General features: G+C 38.7%; 2 protein-coding genes across 5 annotated transcripts in view; one reads left to right on the forward strand and one right to left on the reverse strand.

Moving 5' to 3' along the window:
- The window catches only part of CHPT1 (choline phosphotransferase 1), a 35,190-nt gene extending 34,796 nt beyond the window's left edge, over positions 1–394 (forward strand). For both annotated transcript variants that reach the window (XR_001793389.4, XM_008256976.5), the window contains exon 9: positions 226–394. Coding sequence is in view for 1 of the 2 variants with exons in the window: in XM_008256976.5 (XP_008255198.1) it covers positions 226–270 (45 nt within the window). In the remaining variant the exon portion in view is untranslated. The remainder of the gene's footprint in view (positions 1–225) is intronic.
- On the reverse strand, positions 386–12,595 carry SYCP3 (synaptonemal complex protein 3). Of its 3 annotated transcripts, XM_017342058.4 has the most exons (9): positions 12,258–12,493; positions 11,478–11,550; positions 11,236–11,376; positions 10,863–10,926; positions 10,665–10,699; positions 7,361–7,478; positions 6,149–6,248; positions 3,428–3,526; positions 386–538 (listed from the first exon to the last, which is right to left on the reverse strand). In XM_017342058.4, the coding sequence occupies exons 3-9, from the start codon at positions 11,363–11,365 to the stop codon at positions 386–388; spliced, it is 699 nt and encodes a 232-aa protein (XP_017197547.3). In that variant the 5' UTR covers positions 11,366–11,376; positions 11,478–11,550; positions 12,258–12,493. The 3 variants fall into 3 exon arrangements, with proteins under 3 accessions (XP_017197547.3, XP_017197549.3, XP_017197550.3); XM_017342060.4 differs by lacking the exon at positions 11,478–11,550 and having other exon boundaries at positions 12,486–12,595; XM_017342061.4 differs by lacking the exon at positions 11,478–11,550 and having other exon boundaries at positions 12,258–12,397.
- Positions 12,596–13,662: the final 1,067 nt, after the last annotated feature.

The following is a 13,662-nucleotide window of genomic DNA, read 5'->3' on the forward strand; positions in this document are numbered from 1 at the left end:
TCTTTATTGATAAAAGCTAACTAACAGATCTTAGAAAAATTCTGTACTATAACTAAAAGAGCTGAAGAAATTTTGATACATAACTATTTGGATTTTATTTGGAAGTTAACAGAAAGGAAGAAGGATTTTACACTTAACAGCTAATAATTAATGATGTTATTATCATTTAAACTAGAATTTATGAAAAAAATGCATCTTAATTAATCTTAAAATTGTATCATTTAGGTTCAAGTTCTTTCTTCAAAGAGTCATCAAAGTAACACGGATTGAAGAGACTGTCGAACACTTGCCATCTGTTGCTGCTGCTGTTTCATGAAAAGAGATTGTAAACATTTGTTTTTTAGTTAAGTGTTAACATATTTCAGCAAATAAAATATTTCAGTGCTTACATTAATCTTTTTTCTATTCTAAATGTGATTAAATCATGACTTACTGTCTCCATCATAATTTTTTTGTGCAACATGGCCATTTCTTTTTTAAGTTCAGTTTGTGCATTACTAAATTGATTTTCATGATCCTTCTCCAAGTCCTCCATACTCTAAAACATAAGAAGTTCATTTGCAAACCACAGCTTTTCATCTTAGGCTGTAACTTATTCAATTAATGTTTAAAAGTAACAACTTCTTAATATCCAAATGATGCTCATTTATTCCATATAAAAACAGCTAATATATGAAGACCAGAATACATAAAGGAATTAAAATATCAGACATTAATCATGTTATAGGAGCTACAAAAACAGTATATTTTGCTCAAAACAATGTGTTAATGACTGTTAAGGTCAAGATGAAACAAAAAAGATTGGGACTCATACAGAAATAAATACTATAATTTGGAAAGTTTTCCAAACATCAGATAATCTAATTGTAGTAATGGATGTGACATGAATTCACTAGAGAGAATAAAGTAATTTGTAGTAAGAGCTCATTTATCAATTATAAAGAACAAAAATATGTTTTAAATCTTTACTATTTATTCAAATAAATAGTTAGCTAGTGGATATTTTTAAAAGTACTATGTTAAGTGCTATGGAGAAATTTAAAAATAATACATGACTGTTCCCTTATTCCAATGAGAACATACAAACAAAACACAAAACTTCTTAAGAGCAATGAAAATAAAACTTGCTGTGACTATGTAAAAGAAAATGGGAATGAATTCCAATTTAGTTGGCAAAAGAGTAAAAAAAAAAAATTTTTTTTTTGACAGGCAGAGAGAAAGGTCTTCCTTTACCGTTGGTTCACTCTCCAATGGCCGCTGCGGCCGGCACACTGTGCTGATCCAAAGCCAGGAGCCAGGTGCTTCTCCTGGTCTCCCATGCGGGTGCAGGGCCCAAGCACTTGGGCCATCCTCCACTGCCTTCCTGGGCCACAGCAGAGAGCTGGACTAGAAGAGGGGCAACCAGGACAGAATCCGGCACCCTGACCGGGACTAGAACCTGGTGTGCCAGCACCACAGGCGGAGGATTAGCCTATTGAGCTGCGGCACCAGCCGAGAGTAAAATTTTAACAGTTAAAAAGGAGTTAAAAGTATTCTTGGGGAAGAGCATAAGCAAAAGCATGACAGTAAACGGTGTGAATTCAGAGAAAGTGATTATGTAGAAAGTTGAGAGTAATGGACTAGTAAATAAAGCTTAGTAAGGGGCTCATAATGGGGGGTATCTCAAACACCTAAGAATGGGAAGCTACTGACACTTTTTCAGAAGAAAGAGGTATGTTTTAGAAATACAATATGGTATTGTATTCTATTGGTTCTATTGTATTCTGTTGGTAGAAATACAATATGGTACCTATGAAAGATAGATTACAGAGTAATCAATTAAAGAGGTTTTTTAAGATTTATTTGAAAGGCAGAATGAAAGAAAAGGAGTAAGAGACAGAGATCAATCTTCCATCTGTTGATTCACTCCCCAAATGACCATCCTGGTTTCCCATATGGGTAGCAAGAGCCCAGATAGTTGTGCCACTCAGCTACTGCTTTCCCAGGCACATTAGCAAGAAGCTGGATCAGAAGCGGAGCACCCAGGACACAAACCAGCACTCGCTTATGGGATGTCGATTTTGCAATAGCCATTTGTCTTGCTGTGCCACAATGTTGGTCCCAAGAGTTTTAATAGTACAAAAAAAGAATGATGAGGTCCTGAATTATGGTAGTAGCAGTGGCAATTAAATAACAAGGGGTCAGCAGTGTGGCATAGTGTGTAAAGTCACCACCTGCAATGCCAACATTCCACATGTGTGCTGGTTCAAGTTCTGGCTTCTCCACTTCCGATCCAGCTCTCTGTTATGACCTGGGAAAACAGTAGAAGATGGTCCAAGTCCTTGGGTCCCTGCACCTTGTGGGAGACCTGAAAGAGGCTCCTGGCCTTGGATCAGTACAGCTCTGGCCGTTGCAGTCATTTGGGGAGTGAACCAAAGGATGGAAGACCTCTCTCTAACTGCCTTTCAAATAAATAAATCTTTAAAAAATTAAGAAATAAAGAACCACCACATAGGTCAAAATTACAGGCCTCAGTAATAATTAGGTGTTAATGTTATACTACAGTTCCTATTCTAAGTGTTAACATTTAAGAAATTTTTTCTAGTACTTTATGAAACATTCACAACAATTAGTAAATTATTCTCAGGGAGAATCAGAGCAAGCTAACAAGTTCTCTACACAGAAACACTTTTAAAAATCACTTTTTTGTTCATATATATTTATCTTAAAACTATTTTACCAGCTTACTTAGAGCATCTCAATTCATTTAGAAAAGTGTTATTTCAACATGTATTTGGACTAGAGTATCTCAAAGCACCCCTTCTACAATTAAAAAAGGAGATCTTTAATATTCCATTGATCTGATATGAATATTTACTAAAAACTAAGTATATTTCTACATAAAGAGGTCAGTGTTAGACTATTATTTGCTAGCAGGCATATATATCGGTAGGTAATTCTCAATCCACAAATGGTGACTCCTTAGCTGTCTCATAAATTGGCATATAAAGCCATTTTATAAAAGCAAATATACTATAAAATACTTTCAGTACATTAGAAAATGAATGAAATATTCAGTGATTTCATTGGGTACTTTGAAAAAATCATAGGATATAAAGACAAGTAAAAAACTACCTAGATATTATTTATAAACTTCTCAGTTAAAGAAAAACCACTAAAGTATTAATGAAGTATGGATCTGATGCACATTAAGTACATTTCCATGTAAAATTCCTCTGTTTACCATCTGTTTTGAATAGTTGCCCACAAAACTGTTAGAACCTAAGTAAAGATATTTATTAAAGTTAAATAAAAAATTCAAAATGGAAAGTAGTTTAAATTTTTTAATCTATAAGCAAAGCTTTCTTCCCAATTACTGGAAAAAAATTACCTGCTGGAAATACATTATATTTTATAAGAATGTACTGTGTCACCATATACCACAGACCTTTATTAACTGCTCATATAGCTGTCTAATTGTTTTCAGTCTCTGGCTCTGAAGATTTCTAGATTGTTGAAAAACCTTTTGTTGCTGTCGAAACAAATTCTACAAATACAAAAGAAAAAGTTATGTAATAACAATTTGGAAAAGATTTTAAATTTAGCAAAAATAATTCTGAACTTAAAAATAGTTTCAAAGTCAATACTATTAACATTTTATCTTAACTGTTAACGGCAAATTCAGATCATTTGTGTTCACCACTAATATGCAGTAATATATATATTTTTATTTATTTATTTATTTGACAGGCAGAGTTAGGCAGTGAGAGAGAAGGACAGAGAGAAAGGTCTTCCTTCCATTGGTTCACCCCCCAAAATGTCCGCTGCGGCCGGTGCGCTGCGCCAATCCAAAGCCAGGAGCCAGGTGCTTCCTCCTGGTCTCCCATGCAGGTGCAGGGCTTAAGCACTTGGGCCATCCTCCACTGCCTTCCCGGGCCACAGCAGAGAGCTGGAATGGAAGACAGGCAACCAGGATAGAATCCAGCACCTCAACCAGGACTAGAACCCGGGGTGCCAGCGCCGCAGGCAGAGAATTAGCCAAGTGAGCCATGGCGCAGGCCAATATGCAATGATATATTAATCCTCTAAGTCCTGAGTAGAAAATATTTTTGTCTTTTCAAAATTTTTTTTATTATTTTTAAGACTTATTTGTTTATTTGAAAGGCAGAGTTACAGAGAGGCAGAAGCAGAGAGAGAGAGAGAGAGAGAGAGAGAGAGGTCTTCCATCCATTGCTTCACCCCCCAGATGGCAGCAACAATTGGAGCTGTACCCATCCGAGCCAGAAGCCAGGAGCTTCATCCTCCACTGCTTTCCCAGGCCACAGCAGAGAGCTGGATTGGAAGTGGAGCAGCCGGGACTCAAACCAGCGCCCATACGGGATGCCAGCACTACAGGCAGTGGCCTTATCCGATACACCACAGCGCCAGCCCCACTAAGTAGGAAATCTTAAGATAAATCTTGGTAATTTGACTATCCACCAGATGGTCTTTCAAGTAATGAGTGTCTTTTCATGCCTTGACCTGTTTTCCAGCAATTTTTTTTCTTCTACCCTACTTCAGCCATATGCTTACATACCCATAATCTAGATTTTGCCATTTCCAATAATTTTTACCTCTATAAAGTATTGAAATGCCTAATATATTAACTATGTGTTAGATATTACTCTAAATCCTTTGTTTTTTTTTTTTTTTTGAAGATTATTTATTTGAAAGTTAGTTATACATGGAGAGAAGCAGAGGGAGGGTGGGGGGGTCTTCCATCCGCTGGTTCACTCCCCAGTTGGCCACAATGGCTGGAGCTGCGCCAATCCAAAGCCTGGAGCCAGGAGCTTCATTTGGGTCTCCCATGTGGGTGCAGGGGCCCAAGGACTTGGACTCTCCTCTACTGCTTTCTGAGGCCTTAGCAGAGAGCTGGATTGGAAGTGGAGCAGCTGGGACTCCGTAGCCCATATGGGATACCAGCACCACAGGCAGCAGCTTCATCTGCTATACCACGCGCCTGGCTTCTATAGCTTTTCTGAAGGTGACTGATATGTGAATTGCTGTTCAAATTGGTGTCTTGCAGAGAGACAATATACTTTCCCCAAAATGTGTTCTGTAGAATATCAGTCCCAGTCATTGTACACAAACTGCAGTTTCCTTTGCTCTCTATCCTCCTTTTAGGTTTGGTTTAAAAGGAGAGTGGTAGGAGAGAATGGAGACCAGCAAGAGATCAGATAGGGAAATAAGGCTTAGAATTTAGTTTTTTTTTTTTTTTTTTAAGGGAAAGGGTTTATTGTGGAAACCCAGCAGGCCAGAGGGAAGGGGCGAGGAAGGAAAAAGAGAGAAGGAGAGTGTAACAGAGAGAAGGAAAGAGAGAGAGAGAGAGAGAGAGAGGAGCTAGTGAGGAGAGAAGAGCTCTAAATCCTTTTAAATAAACTTATAATGAACTCATTTAATCCCCCAAACAACTCTATGAAATAGGTATTCATTATACCCTTTCATAGATGAGGTACTAATTTGAATAATTTGTCCAGTTCATGGCCAACAATTGCTGAAGCCACAATTTGATCCCAAAGAGTAGTGCAACTCAGGTTTAACATTTCCAAAACAAAGCTGATCAACCTCCCCCTCCCCCAATTATTTGAACAGTAGCTCAGCTCTTAGATAAAAAATGTTTGATAATGATTAACAATAAAAGGATGAAGTAAAAGGTAGTTACCCAATATGAGTGGAGCAGAATTCCACCTCCCATAGGTTTAGACATGCAACACAAGTCTGGCTATTAAAAGTAATCCATATCCTGATGACTGGTTCAGGAATAAGTCTAGGAGTGTAAGAACTATTTTGCTTACTACACTGAGAGAGCCTACCAAGAACTAGCAACAGCTCAGATACTACATGAACAATCCCTCCCTATCCTTATCCAGCTGTACCACCCCGATTTCATTTATATAAACCAGTAATCCTTTTATACTTGGACAAATTTCTGTCACTTGGAACCAAAAAATCCCAATCAGTATAAAGTTCAATGGCTTTTGAGTATGGCATGTACCCATACTAAAACACATAGCCAACAACGGATCATAGGATCTGGCTTAGTTCCAGCCCTAACACAAGGTTAGACTCTCCATTCCTATTTAACACTTGGTTATAATAGATTAATTACAAAACTAATCATGATACCAACAGTTAGTTTTTCTTCTTGTTCCCCAGATTGCTGCAGATCTAAATCCCACTCCTCAAACAAAGTTAGAAACTGCTGAGAAAATTCTTGGTGAAGCTTCTGCCTGTAAAACACAGAAGTGATTATTGTCATATTTCATATCAAACATTTATAGTAAGGAAATAACAGCAGCTTAAATATTCTGATGGAAACCAGCTGATTTCAGAAGTATATTTTTTCCCCAAACAACCTAACAGAAAAGCCTTCTCTCATGCTTTAGCTTTTGAAAACTAAAGAAGTTTTATTGTATAAATAAGTTCAGAAAAACTCTATGTCCAAGTAGTTCATTTTTTTCCTTCTGAATATAGGCTCTGATACAATTAATATACTAAGTGACTTTTTTTTTTTTTTTTTTTGACAGGCAGAGTTAGACAGTGAGACAGAGAGACAGAAAGGTTTTCCTTCTGTTGTTTCACCCCCCAAATGGCCGTTACGGCCAGTGTGCTGCACCGATCCGAAGCCAGGAGCCAGGTGTTGCACCGATCCGAAGCCAGGAGCCAGGTGTTTCCTCCTGGTCTCCCATGTGGGTGCAAGGCCCAAGCACTTGGGCCATCCTCCACTGCATTCCCGGGCCACAGCAGAGAGCTGGACTGGAAGAGGAGCAACCGGGACAGAACCCGGTGCCCCAACCAGGACTAGAACCCGGGGTGCCGGCACCGCAGGCAGAGGATTAGCCTAGTGAGCCGCGGCGCCGGCCATAAGAGACATTATTATATATATCCTATATAGTAAAAATATCTAAGTTAATTTTTCCCCATTTTGGTACAACAAAGATTGTGTACAAATGAACAATTAAAACAATTTTTTTACAATGTAAGACTAGTGTTTTTCCACATTGTTTAACATAGTTAACCATCAGATGTGTTTCTATGATATTTACCCTTTATTCAACCAGTGTAGTTTGAGAATTACTCTTTTATAGTAAAATAATCCAATTGTTATTTAAAAAGAAAAAAAGACTTTATTTACTTTTAAGAAATATATTTTACTTCTAAGAAAGAGAGGTTATGGGACTAAAAGGTTTATATGTGCAGAGAAATGTCATATATACTTTCACTAGGAATTCCAATAAATAGAAGGTGAAATTTATAGTAAGTAATTTGCTCTAATTATTGCTCAATAAATACTAAGAAATGATACAAATGTTATAGCTCTTAAAAAGACCAACAATCTTACCTTTGCTCTTGTTGTATTCTCCAAAAATGTTCAATCAACTGATTACTGCTTTTGAAACAAGACTTGGAATAAATTTCAAGTCTTCTTTTCTTGGCAAGAAGAGCCTTGTGAATGTCAGCTACATGGAAAACAAATATCCATTAAAACCCAATATTAAGGAAAATTATTTTGACATATTCAAGTGAATATGTGTGAAGTTGATTTGAAAAGATCAGAAAGATATTTAAAATTGAATTTAAAAATAGGCATAATTTTAAATACAGGATTATTTCCCCCCTCCTTTTTTTATTTTGAAAAAACTTTCAGTTATTAGTACTGAGTGAGCATCCCTAATCCAAAGTCCCAAATGCTGCAAAATTTGGAACTTCTGAGCTCTGAAATACTCAAAAAGTTTCAAATTTGGGGCACTACAGACTTGGGGTTCTTGTACTAGTGCTTCTCAACCAGTATAGTCTTTGCAAATATTCCAAATCCAAAAATGTCTGAAATCTGAAACACTTCTGATCCTCGGCATTTACTCAACCTATATACTAATTCTGATTTTCCTAACTGAAGATCATTTTTTTTAATTTAGGGGTGGTGAAGATTGTCAATAAACACTGAAATATTCAAGGCATTCTTCATGAGAAAGCTAATAAAGCCTAATTTTTCTAAATTTATATAACACCTTCCAATTGATTCACTTAGCAAAATTGTTAAAACCTATTATATATTTAACAGAAAAAAGTACTCTTCCCAAAAAGGTTAAATCCAAGAATAAGAATTATTTTTTAGGTGGCTAGTGCTGTGGTGTAGTAGGCTAAGCTTCCACCTGAGGTGCCAGCATCCCATTAGGGCACTGGTTCATTTCCCAGCTGCTCCTCTTATGGTCTAGCTCTCTGCTATGGTCTGGGAATTCCAGCTTACTGGGAATGCAACAGCAGACAGCCCAAGTGCTTAGGCCCCTGCACACATGTGGGAGACCTGGAAGAATCTCTTGGCTTCAGATTGGCTCAGCTCCAGCCATTGTAGCCATTTAGGGGAGTGAATCAGTGGATGGAAGACCTTTTTCTCCGTCTCTGCCTCTGTCTGTAACTCTGCTTCTAAAATAAAAAAAAAAAATTTAAAAAAAGGAATTATTTTTAAACATATAAAAGTTTTATTATTTTTTATTTATTTGAAAGGCAGGGAGAGAGACTGATTTTCCATACACTAGTTCACTATTCAAATGATCACAACAGTTGGGGCTGGGCCAGGCCAAAGCCAGAAGTCCTAATTCCATCTCTCTTGTGGTGTCAGAGAACCAACTCCATGAGCCATCATCTGCTACCTCCCCAACTGTGTATTAGCAGGAAGCTGGATCAGAAGTGGGGTAGCCAGGACTTGAACCAGGCACTTTGATACAGGATGTCTGGCATCCCGAGTGGAGACTTAACTGATGTGCCAAATGCCTATCCCAGTTAGATACTTCTAAATATGTTTTTATTAAAATGGCAAGACAAAGACCAATGATATACAAATCTTAGTTTTAATAAATACCTAGAGACATTCAAGAACATTTTAAAATGTGGATATTTTTACTGCTAAGTACCTCATTTCATAAAATCTGATACTTCAAATATGCTTTGCTCAATTTGTTTATGCTTTGGATTTACCATAGCTTTCTTTCAGTAATCATGATGGAGCTATATATATATTTTACATTTTCAATATAATGAATTTTCTGAGTTTATAAAGCAAGTACATTGCTATCCCCAAATACACACTTTTTTAAAGATTATTTATTTGAAAGGCAGATTTACAGAGAGGCAGAGGCAGAAGCGCAGAGAAAAAGAGAAAGAGAAAGAGACAGAGCGAAAGAGAGGTCTTCCATCTGCTGGTTCACTCCCCAAATGGCCACAATGGCCAGAGCTGCGCTGATCCGAAGCCAGGAGCCAGGAGCCAGAAGCAAGGAGCTTCTTCCAGGTCTCCCACGTGGGTGCAGGGGCCCAAGGACTTGGGCCATCTTCTACTGCTTTCCCAGTCATAGCAGAGAGCTGGATTAGAAGTGGAGCAGCTGGAACTCAAACCAGCGCCTATATGGATGCCAGCACTGCAGGCGGCAGCTTTATACACTATGCACAGCACCAGCCCCCATATTTCAAGAAAGCCTTGTAGTGACTTTTTTTAAGTATCATCCTCCAGCAAAGTTCACATAAGTGGTATTTAACAGTGTAAGGGGGTGAGTGTTTGGCACAGCAGTTAAAATGTCACTTGGGATGCCTGCAATTCTTATTGGAGTGCCTGAGTTTGAGTCCAACCTCTACTTCCAATTCCAGCTTACTGCTAGGAGGTAGCAGGTGACGGTTCAGGTAATCTGGGTCCCTGACACCCATGTGGAAGACCCTGCCCGAGTTTCCTGGTTCCTAACTTTGTCCTTACCCAGCTCTCCCTGTTGCAGGCATTTGGGGAATAGCTTAGCAGATAGAACATTTCTGTCTTGCTATCTTCCTTTCAAATAAAAATAAATTCATAAATGAAAAATGTAAAAGCATTAAGTATTTTTGGACTCGATTATAAATATCTATCTGGCTAGCAAAGTTGTTCTTAGTTTAGTTTCCTTTTTTTTTAAAAAAAAAGATTTATTTATTTATTTGAAAGAGTTACAGAGAGAGAGGAGGCAGAGAGAGATATATCTTCCATCTGCTGTTTTACTCCCCAAATGGCTGCAATGGTTGGGGCTGGGCCAGGACAAAGCCAGGAGTCAGAGCTTCCTCCAGGTCTCTGGGTGCAGAGGCCCAAGGACTTGAGCCATCCTCAACTGCTTTCCCCAGCACAACAGCAGGGAGCTGGATCGAAAGTGGAGCAGCCAGGACTCAAACTGGTGCCCATATGGAATGCTGGCACTGCAGATGGCAGCGCCTGTTCTTAGTTTTCAATCGCATAGCTTATTAATGTGAAAATAAGAGTTAAATTACAGGTTGTGGTTTACAGCCCTCCCTAAAGAACGCAGGAAAAATCATAGGAAGTAACTAAATAAAGGAAAAACTGAAATATATACAGATATGTATGTAATACTTAGTCTATGAATACAAAGAAAGGTAAAGCCCTTTGCCATCTGTTTGAAAATTCCATAGTCCATTAAATTCACACATGTATAAAAGCACTGTTGTTTTTCACATCATGGAAAAGGTAAGGAAATCTATGATGCTAAATCACAATTACTTATGCAAAATTCGATATGAGAACAAGGCACTAAATAACAGTCATATACTCTAACATTTCTTACTATACAAGTTATGATATGATTTAGAATTTTCTTTAAATAAAAATCTAATAAAAATACCTCCAAATCGTTCCAGCATACTGTGTACTTCACCTCTGTGAGAAAATAACATTTAAAAAAATGTTTAATTAAGGATCGACAAAATATCATGCCCATTCGGGAAGATACATGTCAAGTATTTTACACATAATACTTGCAAGACAAAGTAAACTTTTCTTGAAGTATTTTACCAAACAAAAGTTATTCTGAATATGTTACCCCACATCTTCAAATAGTCTTGAAGATCTTTTCTTCCCACGTTTATCAATTACTGGAGTCTTTCCTGTATTGACAATAAAAGAAAGAAAAACATTTTTGAAATTAAGTGTGGTTTTCATTTTAATAAATTAGTATCTTTACTTGGGTATCTTTTGGGCCTTTGAAGTTTTTAAGTAGACACATAAATGTAATGCTTTTTCTAGGTTGGGTGAAATTAAATCAGGATTCAGGGCCACATAAGCTTCTAAAACTCTGATAACATGTACCACAGTCAAAAGTTCATGAAACATGAATGTCTTCATTATAGTTTCAAATGTAGGTTCCAAACAAATGCACTGCAGGCCATCATCACTGCACACTAGATTTACAGTACCTTCCAAAATATCCTCCTCTGACTCGCTGAAGTCTTTTTTAGTTTGTTTCCGGATATTATAGGCTCCTTTAGGATCATCCATTGATACCTTTCGTAACTTTCCAGAATATTTTCTGCCAGAGGGTGCCATATTTAGATGTTCTCAAAAAAAAAAAAAAGTTAAAAACCTCTCAAACCTGAATCAAAAACATCATTTAAATCAATATGATAAAAGTTAAAAATAAAATAGCAAATACAATTACCTTAGTTAAAATTTAAGCAGTAGCCTAATTTCTTTTATTGGATCAAAAAGTCAAAAAAAGAAGATACACACATCTGTAGAAAGAAAAGACAGAGAGATGAGAAAGAGAGATGAGAAAGAAAGAAGAAAGAGATTTGAAAGAAAAACAGAAAAAAAAAAAACAGAAAAAGAGGAAGGGGGAAAGAAAGGAAGAAAAGAAAAGAGGGAAAGAGAAAGAAAAAGGTTTGAAAGAGAAAAAGAGAAAAAGACTAAAAGCAAGAGGGAAAGACAAAAAAGAAGAAAGAGGAGGGAAAAAAAGGGAAAGAAGGGAAAGGGAAGGGGCCAGACAAGAAACAGGAGGCAAGCGCATGCGGGGCTGCAGGCGCGCTCGCACCGAGCCCGGGGCAGTGCACCCGCAGGGCCGCGGTGTTCAGTCGGTCCCTGTCAGAATCCGGCTGAACCTGCGCAAAGTCCAGCTGCCTCTCCGGCCCACGGGGAGCTCACGGCTGAGCACCTGGCCCGCCGAGGGTGCAAAACTCAGCTCCCAGCAACACAAATGAAACAGACATTAACAATACGATAAACGAAGGCCAAAAACGGGCTGCAGTCCGGGCCTTGGGAAATGGACATCCTTGTAAGATTTCCACAACATACAGAACGAGGAAAAACAAAGCCGCGTCCCCAGCTCATCGGTTTGTTCTTTTGGGAGTTTGGGGGCAGCTAAGAGGGAAAGATGTGCCCGATCCCGTGCCTCGAAGCCCCTCCGGCCACGGGCATGGGGCCCAGGGACAGTTCAGCCCACCTTCTTTCCTCCTGTCCCTTGCCTGCGGATGTCCCGGCCTAAAGTAGTAGGTCCGCTACCGCCATTTTCCTGTCAGAGCCCCAGAGCTGTCACCAGGCCCCACTCCCGCGCTGGACGAACTCCTCCCCCACTCACGACTGAAAGATTCCTCAGTGGTGATGACCAGCTAACGGTCTCCCGAGGGTCGAGGGTCGCACCTCACAGCTCCTCCCCCGCTCCGCTCCTCACCTACGGAGCCGATGCTTCGCTGCCTCGAGGCCTCTGAGGTAAGTGGTGATTCCCGCGGGGGAAAACCCAGCCCGGCCTCAGCCAGGCGCGTCCCTGATTGGCTGGAAGCCAACGCGCATGCTTACTGGAGAGCAGAGTCTCCGCCCCCAAGTCAGACTGCTAAATAAAAACGTTGGGTGCTATTTTTAGGCAACCGCCAGCGGTATGTGGGTGTGAGGTGTGCTGTTTTCTGTTTTCAAGTTTAAATTTTTTTTAAGTATTTGAAAACCCACAAAAAGAGTATGTAAATCACAAAACATGATTAATACACCACCTAATTGTGAAGTAGAATTTTACTAATATTTGCTGAATCTCCTCAGGACATTTTGCCCCCACCCTCCCTTCAGCCCGGCTTCCCGCCCTCCCTGTTCAGAAATTTTAGCTTGAATTTTGTAAATGATCACTACCATATAGATAGGCGCCCTTAAGCAACACGATTTACCTTTGTGTTTGCGCATTACAGAAAACTGTACCATAATCTATATAGTATTCTGCCGGCCGCTTTACTCCACGTTCTGTCACCGAGAGAATATTCCGACACGTACCTAGGGTTCTTTCACTTTCATAACTGAATAATATCCGTTGTAAGTCTATTCCTCAAAGTTTTCATTGGTTGTCTCGCCTACAAACATCTGGGTTATTTCCAGATTAGGATATAGAAACAATGTTGCTATAACTAGTCTAGTCTTTTACGTGTTTTCACGAAGTATCTAAGTGTTAAGGTGTCAGGCAGTAGGCTGTGATAATCAGCAGTGCCAAGTTGTTTTCCAATTACACCAACACCAGCCGAATGAGTTCCCTCTGTTGCATGTATTAATCGTACCTTGGTACTGTCACACTTCTTAATTTGCCATTATAGTGAGTGTAAAACATTTCTTTGAGATCCTTTGTATTTCTCTAATCATTAAAAAGTAATCTCTTTTACACAGCCAGATGCTTGCTTTTTCGTATCCTTAAAATGTCTGTTTGGGTTTTTTGCTCATTTTTCAATGGTTGTTTTGTTTCTTATTGACTTGTAGTCTTTATATATGTTGAATGTTAATCTCCATGTCTGTCGTTCTGTGTATTTTTGAAGGAATTTAATCTTTAACCTGAAATCACAAAAATATTCTCCTATCGCTTTATATAGATCTTAAGG

The sequence above is a fragment of the Oryctolagus cuniculus genome, chromosome 11, assembly GCF_051225735.1.
Source record: "Oryctolagus cuniculus isolate XC-2025 breed Fujian yellow rabbit chromosome 11, ASM5122573v1, whole genome shotgun sequence".
In the NCBI taxonomy this organism is placed as follows: Eukaryota; Metazoa; Chordata; class Mammalia; order Lagomorpha; family Leporidae; genus Oryctolagus; species Oryctolagus cuniculus.

Bases quoted from the DNA above. Each gene is read 5' to 3' on its own strand.
- SYCP3 (XM_017342060.4), bottom strand. From the start codon at position 11,365: ATGGCACCCTCTGGCAGAAAATATTCTGGAAAGTTACGAAAGGTATCA. The intron at 10,927-11,235 runs GTACTGTAAATC...TTGTCAATACAG, and splicing joins AGAGGAGGATATTTTGGAAG to GAAAGACTCCAGTAATTGAT. The intron at 7,479-10,664 runs GTATTTTTATTA...TTTTCCATGTAG, and splicing joins TATGCTGGAACGATTTGGAG to CTGACATTCACAAGGCTCTT.